This window comes from Drosophila arizonae, chromosome 5, assembly GCF_054131065.1.
Source record: "Drosophila arizonae isolate 15081-1271.41 chromosome 5, UAZ_ARI_1.0, whole genome shotgun sequence".
Taxonomy (NCBI): Eukaryota; Metazoa; Arthropoda; class Insecta; order Diptera; family Drosophilidae; genus Drosophila; species Drosophila arizonae.
Window position 1 is genome coordinate 17156175 of NC_142925.1, and position 27373 is coordinate 17183547.

General features: G+C 35.2%; 1 protein-coding gene and 1 long non-coding RNA gene across 2 annotated transcripts in view; one reads left to right on the forward strand and one right to left on the reverse strand.

Moving 5' to 3' along the window:
- The first annotated feature begins 3248 nt into the window (after nucleotides 1-3248).
- Nucleotides 3249-27373, forward strand: part of ttv (exostosin glycosyltransferase 1 ttv) — a 90971-nt gene continuing 66846 nt past the window's right edge. The window contains exon 1 of the mRNA XM_018010617.2: nucleotides 3249-5113. Coding sequence (XP_017866106.1) covers nucleotides 4314-5113 — 800 coding nt within the window. The 5' untranslated portion in view covers nucleotides 3249-4313. The remainder of the gene's footprint in view (nucleotides 5114-27373) is intronic.
- LOC149268587 (uncharacterized) lies at nucleotides 4737-6700 on the reverse strand. Its single transcript, XR_016270475.1, has 2 exons — nucleotides 6004-6700; nucleotides 4737-5932 (listed from the first exon to the last, which is right to left on the reverse strand). It is a non-coding gene; the product is annotated as an uncharacterized LOC149268587 (long non-coding RNA).

Genomic DNA, 27373 nt, shown 5'->3' on the forward strand with positions numbered 1-27373 from the left:
TGCAGCACTACAGCGCACAATTCATCAAAGTTTTCCTACACGACGCCAATTCGCAGCAGCGGCAGGAGCAGCAGCAACAGCTGCGGAACACCTAAAAGTATGCTTTGATTATATAAAAAGTTCAGCGTGTGCATGATTGATTAACTTTGCTGGGCGTTATCCTGTAATTTAGCAAGCGGCGAACAAATGCACAAGAACTAGCACCACAAACTAGCTGGCAGCTAGAATTAACAGTGTTTGCCTTTTGGACTAGTTTATACTCTGTGCGCATAGCTAACAGAAATTTCGGATTGGTTACTGTATTACTCAAGTAGGTTTTAGCTATAAAAATATTATAACATTTTAAAATTATTATAGCTATATATATATCTTTAATTTTGTTTAAATATAATATGCACAAAAAATAGTTTTATTAATATATTATATATTAACTTTAAATATTATAACATTTTAAAATTATTATAAATATATATATCTTTAATTTTGTTTAAATATAATATGCACAAAAAATAGTTTAATTAAAATATTATATATTAACTTTAAATATTAATTTAAAATTTGTATAAATATATATATATATTATTTTAATTATGGTTAAATATAATATTCACAAAAAATAGTTTAATTAAAAATAACTTAAAAATAACTAAAATAAATTATAATATTTTCTTATTTATGTCACAATTAAATTATACATATTAATATACATTTTATATATATTTAAAAATATTTTCATATTTAATTGTAATACAAAAAATACTAATATTAAAAAAAAAAAAATATATTTTCTAAGAATAATTTATATTATTTTTTAATTGTATTAAATTTAATTTATTGTAGCTTAATTTTTTAAAATAAATTTAACTGCAATTTTAATAAGTATATATAACATGTGAATTAATACAATTTTAATTTAATTTCATTTTTACAAATAAGATGTATAAAAATAAAAAATTAAAAAATGTTTAAGTTTAATATGCTAATAAAATAACAAAATTTAATATTAAATTCAGATTTTAATGCCAAGTACATCGCTGTCAAACCATTTCAGTGCGTTGTATATTGAAAAGTAATTAAAAGCAATAAGAGTGGCACTTGAGACCTTGAGTTGTGAGAGCAGCATTCGAAGTCTGATTCGAAGGGCCTCCCTGCGCTCGCTCTCCTTTTACTTACCTATTATACGATCGTATGCTCCACTCACAACTCCAACTGAGAATGCTGCTCTTATAATATAATCTAAATAATAGACCGCACGAATAATCATTTAATATTTAATAATAATATATGTATATACATATATTGCATTTATTATTAACTTTATTTAACTACATAATATTTCAATATTTTATGGAATTTGTATATGTAAGATATTACATAACCGCTCCCAACTTTTATCCGACTTTTGTTTGGCAAGTCCTTTCTCTTTTTCATTCGCAGGGTATTAAAAAATGCAAAAGGGAAATAGGCGAATAGCAGCAGGCGACGTGGACGCTGACGACCAGGAAGTCTGACACTTAATTAGAGCTGCCGGAAACGGAAACGAAGTGCATGACCATGGCACAAGGGGCAGCTTGTCATATGCAATTCCTGCTGGAGATGGGGAAAAAAACTGTGGTGAAGCTTGAAGCTAAAATGAAAATGCTAATAAAAAACCGTTTTGAGCAATTAAAGAAACCTTTTAATTTAGATTTTCATATGCATTTAAAATAAATTTTAATTGCTTATCTATTTGTGCAACAAAATTCAGTCAATAATTATTAATTAATTTTTGTTAGCAATTTTCAATATTATTATTTTATTAATTTTTATTTGTTTTTATTAATTTATAATATATTTAAAAATATATATATATATATATAATTTTTAATTGACTATATAATTTTTGTTTCTTTATTTATGAGAAATAAATTCAAAGTTGAAATTGCTTTGCACATCTCTAGGAGCATCTGCTTCATGCACTCACACATATGTTCACTCTGTCTCTCTCTCCCTATCCCACACACACTTTTCCTTTGTATATGTATACGTGAAGAAATGTAAGTGCAGAGCGGAGTCTCTATGCAGGCTGTGACAACAAAATTAAATTCTACACACAAAAGTTGAGTGCGGCTGCAATTTGTTTTGAGTTGGCGGCCGTCTAGCTCTGAGTTCTTTATATGATGACAGGCAGGATGCTGGGAGTGCTTGTGTTTGTGCTTGTGCAGCAGGATCTATTTTTTATTAGTATGGCGCTGATTTGATTTGCATGCAAGTCAACCCGAACAGGCAACTTATAAAACCATAAAGGCTGAAGCAGAGGTAACAGCAGGAGTAGCAGCAGGAGCCAATGCAGGAGCAGGAGTGTGGGCGGTGGCAGAGGCACATTCAGTGGCAGCCGTTGCAGAAGCTGTGGTTTGGAACAGCTGCCCGGCATATTTTGTTGGGGGTTGTTGCCTATGTGGGGCACATCATAATTGCGGCTGTGGCAGGCTGCTGGGCAGGCAGGCGGATGGGGCGGGGTCGCGGACGGCATTCCTGTGCATAATTGAAATTCCAGCCTAAACGCGTTTGTAACGGGAAATTGCGCGGCCAAAAAGGACGAACGGAGCTGGAGCCGGACCCGGAGACGGAGCCGGATGCGGATGCGCCAGGCCGTGACCAAAAAAATTTATTTTTGTTTTTGGCAATTTCAGCCGTGAGCAACCGACTGCGGACAGCCTCTGTTTGTATTTGTATTTGTTTGCACTTTGGGCTAATTATGTTTTGCGTTAATAAATAAAATTATTTTTATATATTTTATGCAAATAACAATCATTTGCTCTAGGGTACAATTAAATATTTACACATGTATATATGTATGGGTGTTCGTTCGGTTGTTAAAATCATGTATTTGTAAATGTAATCAATTTGACCATACAATAAATAAAATGCAACTGAATTTGTGTCGTAGTTGTAGTTGTAGTTGTATAATTACATTTGACAAACTCCCCTCGCTTGAGGGCAAACGTTTACGCCTGCCCACACCTACATACACACATTCACCCAAATACACTCGCTCTCACACTTCCCCTCACAGTCACACTCACGCTACAAACAATAAAATAGCATGAGTTGTTGAATCTGCTGAACAGCTGATCGGTTGTATGTGCTTGGCGTTGCCACCTATTGGCACGCACAATGTTGCGTTCGCTGTGCGCATGTCTTCACTTTCCAGGAGTTAAAATAATGCATTTCCAAGCAAGGCTCATTGGCCAAAGACACTAGCATGTCACTGGCAGTACACGCCGAGCCTTCAAAACGTATCCAAGGGGAGCGCGCATCAAAAGTGCGGCAAAAATTAATATAAATTGTCTGAAAGTGCAATATAGCGTGATAAAAACTTAGCTACAATTCGGGAATAATTGCGTAAAAGTAATATCATTAATTTATAAGTCAAATATAAATAATAATAAACAAATGATAATATCAATAATATTTATTTTAATAGTTTTGTACATTTTGTTTAAATGCTAACGTCTGTCTGGCTCTGGCAGCGCTTGGCAACTCTGGCAATGTTTTGACAGATGGTTAACGCTCTCACGCGCTCTCTCTCTCTCAGTCAGTGGCTCTCCGCTGCTGAAAATGATTCGTGTTGAGTTTGTGTCGCGTTCGCATTGTTTATAAAACAAATTAATTATATTTATTATTAGTTTAAGTGGAAAAGTGGTGTGAATTGTGCAATGCAGTCGCACGCGCTGCGCAAATGCGTGCGAGCATAAGAAATGTTTGCCTCCAAGTCGCTGTTGTGCTCGTTGCTGCCGCTGCCGCTGTCGACGCCGAGAACTCGTCGCACCAGCAAATGAAAAATATACAGCAAGCAAAATGCACAAATATATTATAGAAATGAAAACAAAATAACCGAAAAAAGTTGCGTCAAACGTTCAATATATATCTGAGTGTTTAGTACATGCAAGTGAAATGTGTATGGAAAAGTTGCGCGCAAAGACGTCGCAGGCAACAACAACAAAAACAACAACAACATTACTAGTGAGCGGGAGAGAGCGAGAGAGAGGAACTGCTGCTGCTGCTGCTGCCTCTGCGGCGACAGCAACAAAACCAACAACAATAACAAATAAGAAGCAGCACAAAATGCGCTTAGACTAAATTAGAAACGAAAACGAAGTAGCAGCACTCACTCCCACTCCTCCTGCACCCCGACCCACCTGCAAAGCAACCAATTTAGTAACTTCAACTTCTAGTGGATAGCTCCCTAGACCCCTGGGCGACCCAGCTACACCCAGCAGTTAACACAGCATCCAGCCAGTCAGCCAACCAGCTGGACCTCCTCCATCAGAATGCAGGCTAAAAAGCGTTATATACTGGTCTTCGTCTCGTGTGCATTTCTGGCCTATTGCTATTTTGGCGGCTATCGGCTGAAAGTGGCGCCACATCGTCCGCGTCGCGCCCAACATGAATCGGCCAAAGATGGGGGCGTCCAACCGTACGCACAATTGCCCAGCTTCATGGGCTACGAGCAGCGTCAGCCACTGACCAATGAATCGACGGTCGCTGTGGCGACAGTTGCTGCGCCTGGCAAGCGGAAGCCACCGGTGGCTGCTTGTCGGATGGAGACATGCTTCGATTTCACCAAATGCTACGATCAGTTTCTGGTCTATGTTTACCCGCCGGAGCCGTTGAATTCGCTGGGCGCCGCACCGCCCAGTTCGCCCAATTATCAGAAGATTCTCACTGCCATACAGGAGTCGCGATATCATACCAGCGATCCCGCCGCCGCCTGCCTCTTTGTGCTGGGCATCGATACGCTGGACCGCGATTCGCTCTCTGAGGATTATGTGCGCAATGTGCCATCGCGTCTGGCCCGGCTGCCCCATTGGAACAATGGACGCAATCATATCATATTCAATCTCTATTCGGGCACCTGGCCGGATTATGCCGAGCATTCGCTGGGCTTCGATGCCGGCGAAGCCATCCTGGCCAAGGCGAGCATGAGTGTACTCCAAATGCGTCACGGTTTCGATGTCAGCATTCCGCTCTTCCACAAACAGTTCCCGTTGCGCGCCGGCGCCACCGGCTCCGTGCAGTCCAACAATTTTCCTGCCAACAAAAAGTATTTGCTGGCCTTCAAAGGCAAACGGTAAGAGAAGCAAGAAATTAATTTACTAACTGAGCATGTAATATAATAATATTTAATAATAACGGAAAAATACCAGGAAATTGAAAAAATAACAATTAACATGAAGTAAATCTAATTGGCATTACCTGCGTGTGAATTTCTAGCGGAAAATTCTGAAGTTGCTGCTAGAATATGGAAGAAAATTATGCAAATTTTCCATGGAACGATTGAAGTTTGAAATGGGGAAATTAAAACAACAAATAAAAATTTTTAATATTTATATTAATTTAAATAAAATAAAGTTTGCATTGTTATCTGACTTTTTTTGAAGGTTCTCCAACTATCTATTCAAATGAAACTGATTTGTTTCCAATTAATAAATTGAAATGTTAAATAGTATATGAGAATCACTTACAATTGTTACCTGAATTATCTGGAAGGTTACTTGTATTCAAAGAAATTTAAAATTTCTTATCGAAACGGAAATTCTTGAATTTTTTAATTTTTTATTCTATTCTATTGTTATTTTATTATTTAAATTAAAGTGGAAATCAAGAGTGGAATGTATACTTTATATACATTTATAAGTTCCTGCTAATTATTAAAATATATTATAAAGATTATGTCATGGAATGCTTGAAGATCGAAGTTAATTATTGAAACGACAAACTAAAGTTGACAATTTACTCAACAATTTAAATCAAATATAACAAATTAGCATAGTTAGCTAAATTGTATTGAAGGTAGCTTATGTTATCTTCCACCTAACTGTATTAAATAAATATTATTAACTAGATTTCATAGACTGGCATAACAAGCTCAACAGTTCTTAACTTGCAGCTCAAATTTAAAGCTGAAATATTAATGTTTACATAATTTTAATGTTCGGAAATATTAAGCACTATAAATACCTTTCAGCATATCCTGGTTAAAGGGTATCTTGTACATGCAACGAAATGTTGCTACTATCCGAAGCAATGCAACTTGCAACTTGCAAAATTCATCAATGGATGTTGGATTGTTTGTTTTTTTTTTTTTTTTTTTTTTTTTTATGTTGTTGCCTGCGACCCTAAAACTTCATTTCATTCCAATTTGTTTGTTGATTTTGCGTTGTCCTTGTTGTGGGCTGCGCAGTGAGGCGGCAAATTGCAGGTTGCAGCGATCGATTGCAATACCAGAGAGCGAGAGCGAGCTGGCCGGCCATTGCCAATTTTTGATGCCATTCAAATTGAAAAATTGTCTAGCAACGCGTTCCATTCATCATGTCCCCATTCTCATGCTCTGGCTGTGACTCTGACTCTTGCTCTGACTCTGGCTCATACTTGTGTGAGTTCGTGCTCGTCTTTCACCTTGTGTCCAGCTTTTGTTGCGCTTTTGTTTGTCTTCGCTTTATTGTTGTTTACTCGCTTGTAGCGCCCACTTTTGCCACAGGCGCTTCTTTTGACATGTAACTCGATTCAATAACAGTGCCCCAGGCCAAAAGACGAGCCGGAGCCAGAGTCAGAGTCGACACGGCAACGGGCAGCAGGGGCAAGGTGAGTGAGCTGCGTGCACTGAGAAAAAAAAAGCAATAGAAGGAGCTAATATTAAATCTCAGTGTGAAGTTAATTGGAGTTTTTTTTTTTTTTTTGGTAGATAATAATTAAGAAACTCTTTTCATATATTAAGAATATTAATATTTAATGAAACAAAGGTGCTATTATAAATAGGAGGGATAGAGTAATAGAGAGAGTGAGGGAATGAGTGAGGGAAAAGTGTGTCAGTGAGTGAGAAATAAATAGATAAGGACGGAAAGAAAGAGAGAGAGAGAGAGAGAAAGAGACGGAGACAGAGCGATATAGAGAGAGAGATGAAGAAAAAGAACAAGGATAAGAATAAGAAGAATAAGAGGGAATAAGCCATAGAGAGAGAGTGAGAGAAAGACAGAGATTTAGAGAGCAAGAGATTGATAAAAACAAATCTAAATATTATAATATTATTATACATTGTATATTATTGATCGAACTCAATGAGGAGCAGCAGGGCAAGGTGAGTGAGCTGCGTGCACTGAGAAAAAAAAAAGCAATAGAAGGAGCTAATATTAAATCTCAGTGTGAAGTTAATTGGAGTTTTTTTTTTTTTTTGGTAGATAATAATTAAGAAACTCTTTTCATATATTAAGAATATTAATATTTAATGAAACAAAGGTGCTATTATAAATAGGAGGGATAGAGTAATAGAGAGAGTGAGGGAATGAGTGAGGGAAAAGTGTGTCAGTGAGTGAGAAATAAATAGATAAGGACGGAAAGAAAGAGAGAGAGAGAAAGAGACGGAGACAGAGCGATATAGAGAGAGAGATGAAGAAAAAGAACAAGGATAAGAATAAGAAGAATAAGAGGGAATAAGCCATAGAGAGAGAGTGAGAGAAAGACAGAGATTTAGAGAGCAAGAGATTGATAAAAACAAATCTAAATATTATAATATTATTATACATTGTATATTATTGATCGAACTCAATGAGGAGCAGCAGGGCAAGGTGAGTGAGCTGCGTGCACTGAGAAAAAAAAAGCAATAGAAGGAGCTAATATTAAATCTCAGTGTGAAGTTAATTGGAGTTTTTTTTTTTTTTGGTAGATAATAATTAAGAAACTCTTTTCATATATTAAGAATATTAATATTTAATGAAACAAAGGTGTTATTATAAATAGGAGGGATAGAGTAATAGAGAGAGTGAGGGAATGAGTGAGGGAAAAGTGTGTCAGTGAGTGAGAAATAAATAGATAAGGACGGAAAGAAAGAGAGAGAGAGAGAAAGAGACGGAGACAGAGCGATATAGAGAGAGAGATGAAGAAAAAGAACAAGGATAAGAATAAGAAGAATAAGAGGGAATAAGCCATAGAGAGAGAGTGAGAGAAAGACAGAGATTTAGAGAGCAAGAGATTGATAAAAACAAATCTAAATATTATAATATTATTATCTATATATATAAAAGAAAGTTGTGTAAAAGTGAAGACTGCTTATAACTTGATTTGGGCTGAACCAATTTTCATGGTTTTTGATTTGTTGGATTTGTCTCCGCAACGAGTTTAGTATAGGGTCTTAAAAATACTGAAAAAATTTGCCGAATACTTGAAAAACGCGGTTTTTTCCCCAAATGTTCAAATTTTTTTTTATACCCAGTAGGCTTGGTAACAGTGACAGTTTTGACAATAGTGTAGAAGTAAATAAACAAATGTAGTCAGTCAGTCTACGGTCTCCTGACCTCGAGCAGACCTGACTATTCAAAAAAAAAAAAAAAAAAAAAAAAAAAAAAAAAAAAAAAAAAATTTTCAAATCAAAAGGAAAAATATTTCAAATCAAAAATCTGCAAAAAATCAAAAGATTAAAACCTGACTGTTCAAAAAATAAATAAAAAATTAAAAATTCGAAATTAAAAAAAAAAAAGGTAATTATTAAAAAGTGTATTTTTGGCTTTTTATATTTTCGGACTTTTAAACTTTATAAATATTTCAAATCAAAAATCTGCAAAAATTAAAAAAAAAAATCAAAAGATTAAAACCTAACAATCAAAAATAAATAAAAAATTCAAAATTCAAAATTCGAAATTAAAAAAAAAAAGTTAATTATTAAAAATTGTATTTTTGGACTTTTACAAAAGCTAAATATCTCGAAAGTTCAGGTATTTGTTTGTCTCAAACATAAATTTGAGTAAATTATTTATATTTATATTTCTCGATTGTTTTATATGGTTTTGTGCGAGGGCAGTATTACTATTAATAAAAATGCCGCGTCCTAGAAGATCTAATCTTTCCCGGCGGACCCATAATGCAATTAGGCAACGGAATAGCGCGAGTCAATTATCTGACGAAGAGCGAGAAATCGCCCGAGAAAGGCTCCGCGTTAGTACCCAGGGAAGAAGGGCCTTAATTCGTGCTTCTCAAAGAGAGGCAGCCCGTGAAATGGCAATAAGAAATGGTTCAAGGATTGATTTGAATCGAGCAGCGTTTCGATATGATTGCACCATTGATTACAGCTTGAATCGTTTAGTTTGCATTGGTCCAATGGACGTTGTTTGCTAGCATTGTGGCGCATTGAAGTTTGCTGGTGAAACGCCCGGTTTGTGCTGCCTTAGTGGTAAAGTGACATTGCCATTAGCGGTCACCATAGCCATTGCGTTCCCTGCTTTATGGCGAAACACTAGAATCACGACATTTTCTAGCGAACACTCAAAAATACAATGCCTGTTTCCAAATGACATAATTTGGGGCGGAAAATATTGGAGACGGATATTTAAGGTAATTTACGTTAAAAATTTTATTTTCTATGACTGCCAAAAAAAAATTTTGAATAATGTAGTTTGTTAGATTTCTGTAAATAGTGTTTGTAAATATAACTATAACTATGGCTTTGAATTTAAAGATTCAAGGCCAGATTTGCCATCGCATTGGATCATTGCAACCTATTGAAGATGCACAGCAAAAATTCTTGCAAATATACTTCATGGGCAATATGGAAGAATAACTTGACCGGCGTCAAGAAATGAACACAGCTATGAAAAGAGCAATTCTCCATGATTTGCATGCTTAGTAATTTAAACCAACCAAAACTGTGCAATGGAACGCGTTTGGTGATAAGAAAACTGATGAGCAATGTGATTCACGCGTTGATACTCAAAGGAAAATTTAAAGATGAGGAAGTTCTTATTCCTAGGATTCCGATGAGCTCAACAGATATGCCCTTTGAATTTAAACGAATTCAATTCCCGCTTCGTCTTGCCTTCGCCATGACGATCAACAAGTCACAGGGCCAATCTTTGACTATTTGTGGCCTCAATCTAGAAAATGCGTGTTTTTCTCATGGTCAATTGTACGTGGCATGCTCACGTGTTGGCAAACGATCCGCATTATTTGTTCTTGCACCCGACCAAAAAACGAAGAATGTCGTTTACAACAAGGTGCTTGAATGAAAATCCGATTAATAAATTTATCAGTGTATCCCAGCCTGAACAACATAGCTTTCAACAATTTTTTACCTAGAAATAATATAGAGGGCAATGCAACGTTTGCCGGGCCAGCTAGTACATTGTATATTATTGATCAACTTTTTTCTGCACACATTTAACTTCAACTCGAACTCAATGGGGAAGCAAGTTACAACTTCTCTTTGAGCAGTGTATGGCCCCTGGCTTGTTGTTTGTCGCTTTCTGTTGTTGCCGCCGTCATGTGTGGGAGTCACCACCTGTGCCCGACGACAACAAGCAGCCCCGGTCAGCAGTGAGTGGGCCCCGTTGCCGTTGTCCTAGGACCTCATACATGAGCTCATTGTGCTCTAATTTAAAATTGATTTTTGCCCTCGCACATCTAGAACTTCAATTGGGAAAGTTGTAAAATGTATTTTCCTGCTAGTTGTTGTTGTTGTTGTTGTTGGGATTGACCATTCTTAAGGGACTTGACTAATTGAAGTGGCACAAGGCGCAAGACACGGAGTAGAGGGCGTTCCGAGTGGTGGCAATTAATAAATTTATTTATTTTCCAAAGAGAGACAATGGAAATACGGCGTTGTCATCGGCATCGCTCTGGCTAGCTTATGTATTAATTCAGAGCATTTAAAATGAAGCCATCAGCATGCTAAGAGTGTATACGTGAGAGTGTGTGTGAGTGGGTGGGGGTGGTTGGGTGGCAGCCCAGGCGACATTCGCCATAAGATTAACACAAACAGCCAACGAGAAGAAGAAGAAGAACAAGCGACGACAAAGGCAAACAGCAGCTGGAATTCGTTTGAGGGCACACCAAAGTGATGTTAAAGTTGTTAATAACACTCTTACGCACACACGTACATACATAAGTTACACACACACACACACACACACATAACATGAAGTCAGCTGGACACATGGACAATTAAAAGCGAAAGCAACAACGGCATGAGCTGAGTGGAGCTGCTATACGAAAATGTGAAGCAAGGCTGTAATTAACATGGCAAAGTGCACGACTAAAAGATACTTAATAGGAGTGGTCAAATGGTTCACATTGTGAACTATAAGCTTGAGTGTAGAAAATGGTACGACTAAGAGATACCCAGCGACTAAGAGATAAAAAAAAATAAAAAATAAAATGACACAATTTTATGGAAGCAAAAATATATAACTTTTTTTTTTTAATATTGTGTATAATAATAAGCACCACTACTAAAAGGTACCCCGAAATTTATCATTTATATTGGGAAACTTAAGTATACAAATAGAGAATTTCTTGAAAATTTCAAAGTAGTGCAAAGAATAAATAAATATTTATTTATTGCTACAAGGAATTAATTCTAAATAACAAGTTTTAAGCCAGAACAACAAAGGCCCTCAGGCAGATGATTAAAATAATTAAGACAATTGATTGCCTTATGAAAAAAAAAAAAACAGCAACAAAGGAATTTGCAATTAATTCATAGAAATAAAAATTTTTACAGCTTTTTAGCTAATTTAAGCAATTTTGCTTAAAATAGAGATTTAATTAAATTAGAAATTTAATTAAATTAAATACATTTTCAAAGACTGCCTTATCTCTGATATGCTTCACAGCACGAAATTAAATGATAAATATATCAGAGCTTTAAATATTATCAATTATTTTACATAATTTGACATGTTAGCTAAAGGTCAAAAACATTTCTCATCCCAAACTAATCCTGGCATTTATATAGTCCTAAAAAGAATTATTTATAGTAATACAAATGTGAGTGCATAAACACAATAAAAGCATTAACACACACACACGTGCACACATACATAAACGTGTGTATGAGTGCGTATGTGTGTGCGTGGGTGCCCTTTGCGACTTTGTTGCTCTGTGTAACGATGAAAAGTTTTTGCTTTTCCGTTTAATTGCTCGCCCTTGCTATACACTTGTTCTCTCTCCCTCTCTCTCTCTATCCTTTCTGCTAGTTTTCTTTCTCTCCCTCTCTCTCGTCATTGCATGGCAGCTTGCTGAGAGTTAATCTGTGGTTGTGAAGCTGCATTTGGCACTTGACAGCCCTGCATGGCCGGCCCCTCAATTTGATGATCCCCAGAGCTTACGCTGCTGATAATCAAGCTGAAAATGACTCGACTATCAGAGCATCAACTCATGTATGTGTCGACGTTTCATTAGCGCAAATGGCAGCTTGTTAAGCGAACTCATAGACAGCGCTGTTTAGTGATAACACATGTGGCCAATGTAAATAAGAGTTTCAATGACCAAAACTGTGCATGTTGCTTATGCTCATATTTACTATAAATTTTTATCTGCTTTTTTTTTGAAGTCATAAATGTGTCAAAAGTTTTGTTTTCATTCGTTTTCTAGCTCTGTGGCGCCTTGTTGAAAATTATGACAAATTGCTCTTGTTTGTATTGCTTTATCTTTAGAAAAAAAATTTTTAATAATTTTATGTAGTTGACTAAAAAAATATTAATAATAAAAAAAAAAAAACAAAAGTTAATAAATAAAACTAAAAATTATAATTTAAATATAATGTAAGAATAATAATAAATGAAATTAAATGATTCTTAATAATTTCCCACATTGTTAGTTAAATTCTAGTGCATTAATTAAATAATTCTTAATAATTGCTCATAATTTTATTTAAATTTCACTTCATTAACTAATAAATAAAATTATTATTTTTTTTATAATTTCTCATTTTGTTATATAAGTTCCACTTAATGAACAAATTAATAAATAATTAAATTTTTTTAGAATTGTCTCTTCGCTTAAGCAGTCTCTTCTCTTCAGCAATTCACTAAAAACTAGCTTTAAATTCGATTATTAATTTTTAGTTAACAATATTAATTTATGTTTATTGTTATTTCATCAAACCTGTTTGCTCACTATTTTTTATCATTAATTTCAACTGTGTGCGAACAGAAATTTGTGAGTTATTTGTTGAGTTATTTACTTAAATGAAAATCAATTGGAGCTACATTTTTATTTCAGCTTCCCTCCAAAGACTTTTGATTTCACTTTTATCCCTGGCGCTAACTAAACCTTTTCTACCTTCCACCCAAACTGCGGGCACGCGACTTCCAATTGAATGCTTGCCACAGCTTGTCGCATGTTGTCCCAAAGCTTCCATCCTGTCACGTTCCCAGTTTCTTATTAACTTTTTTTTCTTTTTGTATCTCAGTTCATGATGTGTGAATATATATGTATGTATATATGTACATATATATAAAGTATAGAAACATATTGCAGCATCTATTTTCCACATTTGCCAACCTTTTTGTCGCCATTTCTGGCATTTACAAAGGACCCAGCACACAACAACTTGGAATCTAGTTTTTATGTTGCTTATGTTATTATGAAACTTTTCTTTTTTTAGTTAGAACTTTTAGATATGTTTATTGCATTTTGCAATGTTTTTTTTTCCAGCTTTTTCCATCATAGTAGAGGTTCATATTGATGTATGTATATTTAATGTATATGTATATATGTATGTATATACAAAATGTTTGTAGTGTTAGTTAGAAATGGGAGATATTTTTAAAAACAAAAATAAAAAATAAACAAATAAAAAATTATATTATATTAATTTTTAATAAAATAAATTGGCTTTAGCCAATGCAGAAAATTTGCTAAACATTCAAAAATTAAATATATTTTTAATATTAATAGAATATAAAAAATATATATAAAATATTAAATTTATATATAATCTTATAATACTTTAAATAATACCAATACACTCATGCTCATTTAATACAATTTCAAATTACACCAATTTCGTTCTTTTTCTCGTAGCCAATAGTAGAATTTCCATCAGCAATATTATTGGCGCAGCTTTCGTTAAAATTCTCGCTGCTTATTAAAAGCAGCTTGGCTAAAATAGAAATTCATTACCTTTTGCCCACAACAAAAGCCAGCCAAGATGGGCCCATCCCAGCCAGTCTCGGCTGCTGGTTGAATGGGCGAGCATTTGGAATTCGTTGAGCGATTTGATGGACTGGAGGCAGAGGCGAAAAATGTTTTCCAGCGGTCGCAACATTTCTACAATATACCCGAATATTTGCTAGCTGTGAGTTGAATATTGCTTTGGGCTTTCTGTTTCGTGTTTCGTATGCGGCTCATGCAGCCAGCGCTGGAGGAGGAGCAGGAGGGGGTGGAGCAGAGGGCAGGCTGGTAATGTTGGGCATTGGTTGAATGGACCATTGGGTGGCTCAGGGATTCGAGCCGAATTCAATGCCAATTGCATTGGGTAGTGCACATTTTTGCGCTCTTTCAAATTGCTCAAATCAATTCGGTGCGGTTGCATTTCGTTGTAGTTACCAAAATCAGCTTTGGCTTTCGACACCGCCTCACCCCGCAGCCGAGACTCAACTGCCACCATGCCACGCCCCCATTGTTCGTTTCCCATTCCGGCCATTGACTTAATTTATTTTCGCAAATCTGTTTTAAGGGCAGCCGTTGGCAGTTTCTTGTAGTTGAAGGAGCCGAGAAATAAATGCATTGAAAAGGTTAAAAGCGCGAAGCACTGTAATTGCATTTAACAGAAGTTTGAAGCTTTCAATTCCTCATTTTGTATGAAAATTTTCAATAATGATTATTAATTGATAAGCAATATGAATATTAATTGTTATCATGAAGGAAACTTTGAAATTAAGCTCTGAGTTTCCGCTTGAAAATGCAAATTTGCGGCAAATTGATTTTGTATGCATGAGTGAGTGTATTTATTAAAACATTAATTTATTTAAATATTTTCGTATTGTGTAAAGTTTTTGTTGCGCATTTCTTGCTGTCTCTGTCTATTTGTCATTTAAACATTGCAATATCTTACCTTTTTATATATATGTACATGTATTTATGTATGTACATATATATGTTTCCTGCCGCATCTACAAGGACCCGCTTGTCTGTGCTGCCTCATCTTGTGCCTGTGCCACAATTTCACGTTTGCATTCGGTTAACTCAAAACGGTTAATCATCTTTTTAGCTGCACAAGCTGAACTTCGTCTATGTCAAATATCTATCCTGCTGTCTGTATCTCACTTTTGATATTGTTAAAGTCGTAATATCAATTTTATTTTACTTATTTGCACTCTTCTGATTTTGACGTGTTCTTCTTTGCCTATCGAATTGAATAGTCTTCTTCTTCTAATGATATTCTAGCTGTGTATCGATGTCACTATACTGAAGTATCGATAACATGAATAACATTAATCATCGATAGTAAACGACAGTGCTATTCCCTGCAATCAGTATTGCACTGTTATAGTATTTATGTATTTAAGTATATATATATATATATATATGTATGTGTTTGTATGTGTATATGTATTTATATATGTAACAGGCAGAAGTAGGCGTAACAGACCCAATAAAGTACAAATATGCTTGAGCAGGTCGTTAAGCTGAGTTGATCTAGTATCTAGGTATCTTCCAATGGGGCACGCCCAACTCTCGCCTCTTTTACTTATTAACTTTATGCTATATCATATTCTCTAGTACGTTGTTGTTTTCCAGGCAAGAAAACACTCAAAATGTTGGCTTTTGCCTAAGACATTTAAAAGCAACATATTTTTTGTAATTAACCTAATTGTTGAATCTTATTTATGTAATGTTCCCACCCCCAGTAATTACTCGAATCGACGCACTCGAAAATATCTACATATACATAAATCACTAAGCCTGTCTAAGCCACACTTGCCTCTAACAAGGCACTTAGGTCCCTTTCAGTCAATAAAATAACTCTAATTGTTTTAAATTTAAAACACTTCTTGCTCTATATATAAATCAACCCCTCTGAAATTCTTTTATTGCCCCTAGAGTGCAAAGCTAAGGCCATAAATTTGACACCCCGCTGCTGCTGGCCAATTATGTGCCATCATTATATTAGCCTGCCTTGAACTGTCATCAATCGCTTTTCGGTCTAATAAACTTTTCGATATTCTTTAGCCATTTGTTTGGCAAAATGTTGATAAAGCTAATTTGACGCCACGTTGACTTGGAAACGTATAGAACATAAAAGATTATTTATGCTGCTCAAGTTGATTTTATGTGGGGCTATACACTGGCATGCCAGTTCACACAGACTGTCACTTAAGACGCCAAATCTGCATAAGAATACGCACAGCTTAAAGAAAAAATAACAAAAAATAAAAAAAAACTGAAAGAAGAAAAATGCGAGCTAATGTCATTCAGAGAATGGCCCCGACGACAGCAGCTGAAATTTGAGACAATTTAGCAAGAGTTTGAAATTGCTGGCGAACGTTCGTCCGTCCAGCTCGCTGCCTGCTTCAATGTCCATCAAATGGGACGACGCCTTATCGTTAGATAAACCCACATTCAAGTCACCGATAAGTCGTCGGGCGCGTAATGAGTTTTTTCTTTTTTATTTTTGCTTTGCGTGTGGTAGTTGGCAATATTTCACACGCTTTGAGCAAAGTAAGGGCGGGAGTGGGAGTGGGAGTGGGAGAAGCCCTGCATGAAGCGGCCTTAAAATTGTGGCTCAGTGGTTCTAGTGGTTTCAACGGCGGCACGTGCCGCCAATAAGGAAATAAATCGCATAAACTGTTTGAGCCGCTTACACGTCATAAGTAAAAGTGCCAACGCGGCTGTTGTTGTTGCTCCCCCTCTCTTCCACTCGCTCTCCCACTGGGTCTCCCCTCGGGTTTGGCAAGTTGCCCCGAGTCATTGCCTGGGGCAGATAAGGTTACGGCCTGCCACTTCTCTGGTTATTGGCATCCAAACACTCAATGCCCCGCACATAATCAATTTCAGGCATTTTGGCATTGAGCATATCTTAAAACCTGAACCAGTTCGCTATTCTGCCTGCTTTAATATTCTCCCTTATTATTATTATTGTTTTTTTGTTCAGATTTTTTGTGTGTTGCTGTTGCGCATTACGAAAATGTTGGAAATATGTTTGGCAACTTTTTTATTGCCTCAAAAAAGTTGCATGCTTAAAATTTTAAGCTTATATTAAAACTTTTTTCATGCCATTTGTTGAAGCAGTTCTTTCTCTTTAGCCAAGATTATGTCGGGAGAGCATTCATATGGCTTAATATAGCTATAATCGTTTAATATATGTATTTCTTAACCAGGTTTGCGGTATCAAAGTACATTTTTTATGTAAAAACTCTCAATAAACACGAAACTATTTCATAATAAAATTTAAGCATTACATACAAAAAAAAAAAAAAAAAAAAAAAAAAAAAAAAAAAAAATAGTTTGCTTTTATGCAAAAACCAAGAAACTATTTCATAATGAAGTTTAAGCCTTATACATACCAAAAAATAATTTGCTTTTATGCAAAAGCCCAGAACCTTTTGCTTGGTTTCTGTTGGTTTGCTCCCGAATTCCATTCGTCCCACATTCACAAAAAAACTTTCGGGCTCTCCCAGGCTAATTAACATTCCTTCACATATAGTGGCACACAAAAAGTTGAGCCACCCAGCGCGCCACTCAACTACATAGTTTCACCACTAACAAGTTCTTAGAATGTAACGGCAAACAAATTATAATTCAATTGCGCTTAATTGAGTGGTGCGGCCAGTGGACGGAGTGGCCAGCAAAACCACCAGGCCACAACCATCTAGAAATAATTCGCATTTTATTTTGTGATTATGTTACCACATAATGCTTGGCCCCGCCCCCACCACTCCGATTGGACCACTCACTCATTCAGTCAGCCTTGCTGGCGGCAAAAAGGAAGCGTTGTAATAAAATAAAATTAATTTAATTGTAATTTAATTTTATGTTCTCTCTGTGTGGGGGTGGGTTGTGGTAGGTGTGTAGGGCTGTTGCTTGACGTTTTGCTCACATATGCTTGGCCTAAATATGAGCCGAGGCTGGCCCAAGTGCCCAGCCAAAAAAACAAAAAAAAAACCCCACAGAGATTTCAGCTGCTGCTTGCATTTGTTGCTGTAATGCTGGGGTATAAAAATATTTTTTTTAATTATGCCCATATATGTGAGCGTGCGTATATGTGTGGGTGTGTGACTTCCACCTGCTGCTGCTGCCCATTTTCATATTTCAGCTGTGCTTGTGGTCTGTGTCCGTGCTAAATGCGCATATGGCGCGAAATGAATTTTTGTGCAGAAAAAGTACAACAACAACACACACACACAGTTGAAATAATAATAATAATAATATGTCATGTATGCACTTTTGAACCTACTCTCACTAACTCTTGCTGGCAGTTGTTCCTCCAGCTGCTGCTCTGCATTAATTTTTCGTAAAATGCAAATATTTATATAATTTAAAGTAGATTTCATGTAGCTTAAATTAACATATTTTACACATTTCCACACACACACACACACACACACACACACACATACAGCTTAAAGCTGGAGCGCAAAAACGTTGCCTACTTACTGGGGGCTTTTAAATTTATGCGCCCGGAAAGCCCATGAACATAAACTATAGATGCTCTTGGCGTGTTAATATAATTATGATAAAATGCGTCACCGCAACGAGTTGAGTGGCCAAAAGCCAAAATGAAAGCTAACATTTCCTCTCGTTGTCCACCACCCTCTTCCACCCCCCAGTCTTTGTTGCGCCTGTTGTTGGCCAATTTGTTGCCAGAAACACGCAGCAACACTTGAGTACACGCGTAGAAAACAATAAATTTATAAACGCTTTGCCTCTGAGTTGCCAACAATAATGGCGCAAAATGTTGCCACGGGAGCAGAGAGAGGAATGGGCCGACCGGGAGAGGGAGACGCACAACGGGGGAGCCTGACAAATGCGCGTGGCAGAACGGGTGGGCAGTTAGAACCGGAGCAGGCGAGTGGGCGGCAGGAGGTGGCGCCACTGAGTAAACGAGCAAGAGAATAAGAGGTGTGTGTACGTGCACAGCAAGGAAGTTTGTAAAGTATTTCGTTGGGTTTCGACTTTTGCGTATGAGTGTTCAAATGCCTTTATACACTCTCTATGAGGGGAGTCTGGGAAACATGCAATACTTGAGAAATGCTGGCTAACTATTTGAAATTAAATTATATGTAATTTGTACTTAAATTAATGTAAAAGGAATATTAAACAATATTTTATTAAATATATAAATAATAATATAATAATATAAAATAATAATAAAAGTATATATAAATCTTGTTTGCGTATTTATTTATTTAATAAAAGTTTTGTTCAAGTAGAAGTAAAGAGCATAAAAAAGGCGGTTTAAGTGCATTCCTCTAGTTTTAATTTTGAGTAGAAATCTCATTTATCACTTTAATTCTAAAGTTCAATTTGAAATCTTTTTCTCATGTTCACTTTTATTTACATATATTTTCTAATTGTTTTGTCAACGTAGAAATTTGGGACCAGCTGGCTTATCTCTATTTTCAAGTTTTACCATGAATTGTTTTTGTTGCCTAATCAAATTTAATTTAATCCGTTAAACGTTTGCAGCAACTGTGCTTTAATTTATACAAAATGTTTATATTAAATCATAAATTGTTATTTATAAGTAAACAAATAGCAAAAAACAAACTAAAAAAAAAAAAAATTATCATATGCAGCATTTTGTTATTTATTTTCAATCTTTGCCAGAAGAGTTATTCATATTATATATATATAAAAAAAAAGTTTTAAATAGTACTTGATAGGATAAATGAAAGCGATTAAAATTCGCTATGATCATCATAAACATCATAATTAGCTATGATGAATTAACAGATTTAGTACATTTTCCATTTTGTACATAAGGTTTTAGGATTTATTTATATAATAAATATAAATAATTTTTAAAAATTATACGTCAATTGAATTAATCCAAATTTTAATGAAATTAAATGAAAACGATTTATATAAATTAAATATATAAACGAATATCTATAGATATAATATATAATATATTTATATAAATAAAAATCCATACCCGAACTACTTTCATATTTGGTTTATAAAAATTCAGAGAGTATCCTTTTGTCTGTGTCTCAATTATCTGCTCTGGACTTCATTTTCCAGAAATAATACACTGCAAAGTGAGTAACAAAATGGTTTCGCCGGATGTGTGCGAAGAAAACGTGTTATGTGTCTGTGTGTGTGGGTGTGTATATGTATATGTCTGTGTGTGTGGTTGCCAAACAATGAAACTTTAGTCGCTGATCTCGTTGTCTTCATGTGTGTGTGTGCTATTTTTTTTTTGCCTTTCTTCCGTATTTAAGGGTATTTTGTTCTGGTGTTGATATTATTGTTGTTATTGCATTTTCATTGTTTGTTATTTACTTTGGCACTTTGGCATTGTCACATTTTTAGTTTAGCCAGCGTTATTTATGGGCTAAAACGTCTCGTGTCGTCGCACGTTTCAAATAAATTGATTAAATTTCATGACAATTCATCATGCCACAAAAGGCAGCAACAACAGCAACAACAACAACAGCAACAACAGCAACAATAGCAACCACAATTTGTGAGCTGTTTCAAGTGGTTTTTGAGCAACAACTTTGCTCATAAAACATGGCAGAACTTTGCCAATCTCTCTGTCTTGCTCTAAGCTGCTGTTGTTGCTCCTCTCTCCCCACCTCTCTCTCTCACTCTCGCTCTTCCTCTATCTATCTCTTTTACGCTAACTACTATCTGTAAAGCTGAACGCTTGTGGCATTTGCGACAACAGCTGCGGCATTTGGCAAGTTTTATTCCTGTTTGGTCTCCTTGATATGATTATTATTATGCATACAAAACTCATAAAAGCCAAAACACAAGCATTTGCCCTCCCAAGACACAAAAAACCGCAGTTGATTTTTGTGCGCTAATTAACAGATTCGCCACAGTTCAAGCGAAAGCCCCACTGCGAGTACAACATTAGAACATGCGTAATGAATATTTGAGAAGCGCTTTTTAATTGAATTTTCTCTTTGCTTTCTTCAATCTCATTAACATTTTTCTTGTTGCTGCTAGTCGAACAACAACAACAACAACAGCAACAGAAACCATATGCCAAAGGATTCTGCAATCAAATTAAAAAGCAACTCAAGGCACACTTTTTTAAGTACATAAATAATTGCATAAATAAGTACTTTTTGTATTATGCAAATACGGGGCAGACATACGCGAGTCGATTTAATTAAATTTTCCCTCTATTTGCTTTTTTTTTTTTTGCCGGATTGCTCGTTTAGCAAATGAACCGTAAGGAAGCAGAAAGCCAAAAGCAAAAGCCAGAAAAAAAAAAAAAAAAAAAAAAAAAACAAAAAACAAAAAAAAGTAAAATTTATATATCTCTGTCAATAGACGTAAAGAGATGCAAGCGAACAACAAAAAAGTAAGGATTAAAAAGATGTGGTTGGTTGTTTTGCTCTTCGCTTTTTATTTTGTTGCTGTTTTCTGTTGTGAAAATATTTTAGCTTTGTGGCTTGGAGTGCGATAAGGGCAGGGCAAAGGAGTGCACAGTAGATGCTAAAAAACGTATTACTGGAATAGTTATGCATCGTATTTATACAATTACCAAAAATAAAGTTTAATGCCTGTCTTCAGCTTATGCAGAATAATTAAGTCGACTGGAAGAAACGTTGATGCCAATATTATTAAAGCACGATAAAATATTTAAACCATACTCAATAAATATTTAATTAAAATTAAAAAATAAATCCGGAAATTTAAATTCTTTTTAATAAATATCAGTAAAAAAATAAAAAATATATATATATACTAAAATATTTGATCAATTTTGGGGGTCAAAAATATTTAACGAAAATTGCATTCAAAATATAAAAATTAGTAAAAACTCATAAAATATAATTAATAATAATAAAAATTTTAATAATAAAAATAAAATTTAAAAATGAATAATAAAAAAAATATTTTATTAATAATAATTATATTATGATAATTTATTTTCAGTTTAAACCAACAATAAATAAACTTTATTTACTTACTTTTTATATTAAAAAGAATTAGAATAATTAACTTAAAACATTAAATTGATTGATAATAAATGAGAAATATATGTGTTTATTCAAATTAAAATAAATAATTTATTATTATTCAAATATACATAAATATGTATAAATAAATATATACATTCTTTAAAACCAATAATTACAAGATAAATAAATTTTTATTTTATAAAATATTTAACATATATAAATAGTAAATGTTTAATAAATTTAAAATGATCTAAAATTACAAAACTCAACCGGCGGCTTCCTTTTTGTATCTTTAATAATCATGAATTATGTATGTATTTATTTAATATATTCCATTAGGATTGCCTTCTGAGAAACAGCTTGAGCACGCATTCTAAGAATATCCTTTGATAACCCTTTTTAATCAAAAATTTCATTAATGCTCCTTATTCGGGCTAAACATAGCTTAATGCATGTAATTGATATATGAATGCGAAGATGCTTATCGATAAGAAATAAAGTTGAGCTCTAGAATATATATAGGAGTATATATACATATATATTTTATATTTATATCTGTCTTATCTACCAAAACGCTCATACTTGAATACAATTTCATTAAATTGCTCCAAGCTATACAAAATAAATGAACCGTAGCAAAGTAAATAATATTCCTTTAAAAATACCGCAAAGCTGTTGAAGCTGTTGAGAGCTCAGTGAGGTTTGGCTCCAGTCAAGACTCCTTAGCTGAGAAATGTGCTGCAACTTTGGTATGACACTTCAAATACCAGAGTTCGCTATCTTTGCTTCTATACCACTTTATTTTGTTTTATTTTTAGCTTTTATTTTATATTTATTATTTCTTTTTTGCGCGCTTTCGCTATCCTCTAAAAGTTGGCTTTATTTTGGCACTTCGCATTCGCTCGGACTCGAAAAGCATTTCTAACGCATTTTTGCTTTTATTTCACTGTTAATTTGATTCCATTTGTTGTTGTTTGTGGTGTGTGTGTGTGTGTGGGGTCAAGTCTCTGTGGCCGGTATGCGGAGGTTTTTTTTTTCGTTTTTTTTTTTGTTGGGGACTCTTCATGTGGATAATTAAACAAAATACCAACGGGTAGCAAAAAGGGTAAAATTCTGGCTGAAAGAAAAGGCAATCTCTTTTCATTATGTTATTTCAATTTTATTTAATGCACAAAGCAGTCAAAATGCGGTTGCTCGTGCCTGTAAGTGTAACTGTGTAAGTGTGCGTGTGTATGTGTGTGTGCTTTAAAGCAAAAAGAACTTAAACAACATTTTGGCAGCTGCACATCCGTATGAGCAGGATATGGACTGGCTGCAATCGACAGAATGTGCTTCAATGGCTTTCTAATGGACTCCATCCGCTATTTAATGCACACATACACTCTCGCACATACACACACTCTCACACACTCACAGTCAGATGGTCACATACACATGTGGCATAAACTGAAGTACATAGCATCCTGCACGGCCAATGCTCGTGCAGCGGCAATTGAAGTCCGAAAAAGGCGCACACATTGGCAGCTTGTAAAGATTAATGATCAGCGCAGCCGTTGGACCAGCCATTGGCCCGGACCCGGTGCAACATGATGCGATAATATGCGATTTGCTGCCCGGGCATATCTATAAAAATCGTTTCGCTGCTTCTGCTGATGCTGCTCCTGCTCCTGCTCCTGCTGCTGTTGCTGCTATTGACAGTGCAATTGCTGCAGTACGAGACGACAGGTCGTTCTTGTCCAACAGCTCTCAACTGTTCGCTTGCTTCGCTATAGAGAGAGCCAAACATTTGGCATGCACGAAGTTATTCAATAAAATAAAAATTGAATTGCTTCTGGCGAACAAATTCTTGCGATTGCAGCGAGTGACGAAGAAGGAACTCAGCAGAGCCGCTTATTTTATGAACTGCTTACTATACATATATATTGGAAATCGAAATTATGTGTGCATATGACGTCAAATCAGATCTAAATTAAATAATGAAAATCGAAAGGCGAATGGAGTGGTTTCAGCATAAGTAAATAGGTGAATTTTAACTGTATAAAGTCAGAAATGAGGCCGACTAGTTTAGTTATTTTATTTTCAATTTTATTTTTATTTATACATATCACAAATAAGTAAGTCAATAATTATTGACATGCTTTATTTTTGGGTGACCAGATAAAACTGATACGATTTCCTTCTATATATTTCAGCAGCTATTTCATTTATAGATAACATTAATTTGTGAAAACATTCAAAAAGATTCGCCTTTTGATAACAAACACGAGTGATACGCTATCTGCTCAGTCTATTTCGGCAGCTTTTTAAGTTATCGATAACATCTATTTGCTGAAACATTCGATAAGATTTGATGATATAATTTTCATTTAGTTTATTGCAGAAAATATCTATGGGCAATTTTCTAATGCTTTTTTAATAAAATTTATATAATAATTGAATTGGTTTTCTTAATCTAGCTAGATAATTCATAAATTTAAATATTAGTTTTTGATTTATGCTCGTAACATTTTTCGATAAAGCGTGTTTATTATCTCAGTGCCGTTCGCGCTTGTGGCTTGCGGTTAGCCAACTCTAGTTTCACCACGCCTACCTCCCTGATACCCCTCCTCCCTGCCCCGCTGGTGAGTGGATCGCACTTGGCACTTTTAAGCGCTGCTCGGCTAAACAAATTCAATTTAAACGCGTTAAGCGTAATATTCATTAAAATGATGTTGCCCGAACCGCCGTAGGTACAAGTGCATCAAAGTCAACAACAGCCGCAGCTGCAACCGCCGCCGCGGTGGCTGCCACAGCGGCACAGCGACGCAATCCACTGATGATGCACTGCAGCTGAACTGAGCTGTGTTGTACTCATCGTTGTCGTCGTCGTCGTTGCTGTTGTTGTTGTTGCTATTCCTGGTGCAGCTGCTGCATTTAGCATTTTCAAAATCCGCTCAGTGCTGCAAATTGCGCTGCGTTTTGCCAACTTTTATGCACAGACACACACACCCACATACATACACTTACAGCAGACATGCAGCGGCAGCCCAAGTGCAAACTACAAACTGTGAGTACTCCATGCATATGCTGCAGTAATTGCCGCCGTGCCGCTGATTACACTTCAACAGCCGCCACATACAGACGCAGATGAACGACCAACAACTTGTGCCGCCTTCAAAGCAGCACACACACACACTCACACAGACAGAGAGAGATTTACATCGTAGCCAGCTTTAGCTATAGCCTTAGATTCTGTTTTGGCATCAGATCTGGCTCTGACTGCGGCTGTGGCACTGGCTTATGCAGCCGCACTCGGCATTCGGGCAATAGGACCGCTGGGCTTTTAACTGTTCTAGATTCAGCTAAAACAGCCACAAATACTTGCATACACATGCATAAGTAAACAGTCAACCGACAAACATGACACTGTGCATTAATATCTTAATGTGAATATCAAAATAATATGAGCTCTGCAATTTAGATAATTAATATAAAAATTCCAGCAATTTTAAGTATACAAAATAAGTTTTCTATATTCCCATGGTTTCTAAATTTGTTTAAGTATTTTTGTTCTCATTAATTTGTTTATAACAAAAATTGATTGCTTTATAAATATGATTCGTTAGAAGATTTCATTATAAACATAGCGCAACTAAAGTAAAGTAGGCCAGATATTTCCACATGGGACCAGGCAAATTGTACCATAAACAATAGAGCATAACAAATATTAGAACAGTAATTTAAAGTAATTTCAATTTGAGTTCAATCGCCAATGTTTACATTGAGTTCATTCAATTGAACTATTGAACGATTAATTGATTCTATTGAACTGTTGAGTGGTTTTTGTTGTTAAGCGCTGAGTTTCATCGAGCTCTTCAGCTGTCTGCAAAGGGATAATTAGTTTAGAAATTATGAATCGCTTATGATTGATTTATTAGTATGTTTGTGTTTTATGAACTGCTTCAATAGTTGCGAAACTTTGTTATAAAATGACTGTTTTAAATTGAAATGAATTGAATTAAGACTTTGAAAATATTCATTTAAAAATTTAGATATTCGCTTTAAGTACCTTTTATGGATTTTTAACTTTTTCAACAAATGTACACATTTTGACGCATTAACAGAATGTTTAGAAATAACTGAATATTTTGGTGGAAAATAACATTTTAACTATGAAGAGAAAATTTGAATTAAACATTTATAATTATTACCAAAATGCTTTAATTGCACATTAGCATAAAAAAATTGTTATACAATAACAGGATGTTTTGATTGAAATTTAACATTAACAGTTTAAGCATTTGCAGAATATTTTATGAAGAATTAACAATTCACATAATGTGCTGATTCCGAAATCGCTAACAGAATATTATGACTCAACATTAACATTAACATTTTAAATCTATTTAACAGAATATGTGACTCTACATAAACATAATTATGTTAGTCATTGAAACTAACATTATATATAATATTAAAAATAATATTAACATTTTAAATGTTAATAGAATATTTACACTAAGAATTAAATAAACATTTCCGACAGTAACAGAATATTTTAATTCACTATTCGCATTAATATTTGAAATACTAAAATTTTGAATCAACATTAACATTAGCATTTCAAAAGTCAACAATAACATTAACATCTTAATCATTAAAGCAATATTTGAATTCGAAATATTTTTATTTGTTTTGATTCAAGCATAAGTCCTTGTATAAATTCAGTTCATTTAGCAAAATATTTAGATTTTGTCGCCTGTGCAGGCTTTTGCATATGCATTCCCATAAATTTGTCGGAGTTTCTCTTCAAGTTCGAGTGCTTCGGCTGGCTTCATCTCTATAGAGCGTTGCCCCACCCTACCTTCCGTGCCCTCCCTCTTCCTAGCACACTTTCAGCTGTATTTGAATATTTAATTTTTTAGCATGCAGCGCACATTTCGCACTTCTAAACTGATGCTAAACGTTCATCGCTGCCTGCATTTCCGCCAGCTTCGCCCTGTGTTCCCGTCTGGATTTTCCAGGATTGTCGTGTGTATGTTTTGTGTGTGTGTGTGTCTGCGAGCTGTGTGTGTGTTTTATTAAGCAAACAAAATGTTTTCTCTGCTAAATGGGCAGCAGCAGTCCCTTTCCGTTTCGCGCTCTCTCCCTCTCTTTCTCGCGTTGATTGTGAGTTCAATGCGCTCCACAAGCTTTTCAAAGTTACTAAATAAAGAAAAAAAAAAAACACTCCAAATTGGCTTTTCCGATGTCATCTTTGCAATTTGGTTTGTTTTTTCGCTCGTCGCGTCGCAAGCCATAATTAATATCATTTTTGGCACAACGTGGGCTGACATTCCACGCCCCTGCCTTCCACCAGCTGTCGCCCACCATCCATTTGCAGCAGAGGCGCCATTTTTGGTCCTCTCCTTCCTTTGCCTAACTGTCTTTGGGCAGGCTGTCACTTATAATTAAATGAATTTCACTTTCATAAATTTCACTTTGACAGCGACAAA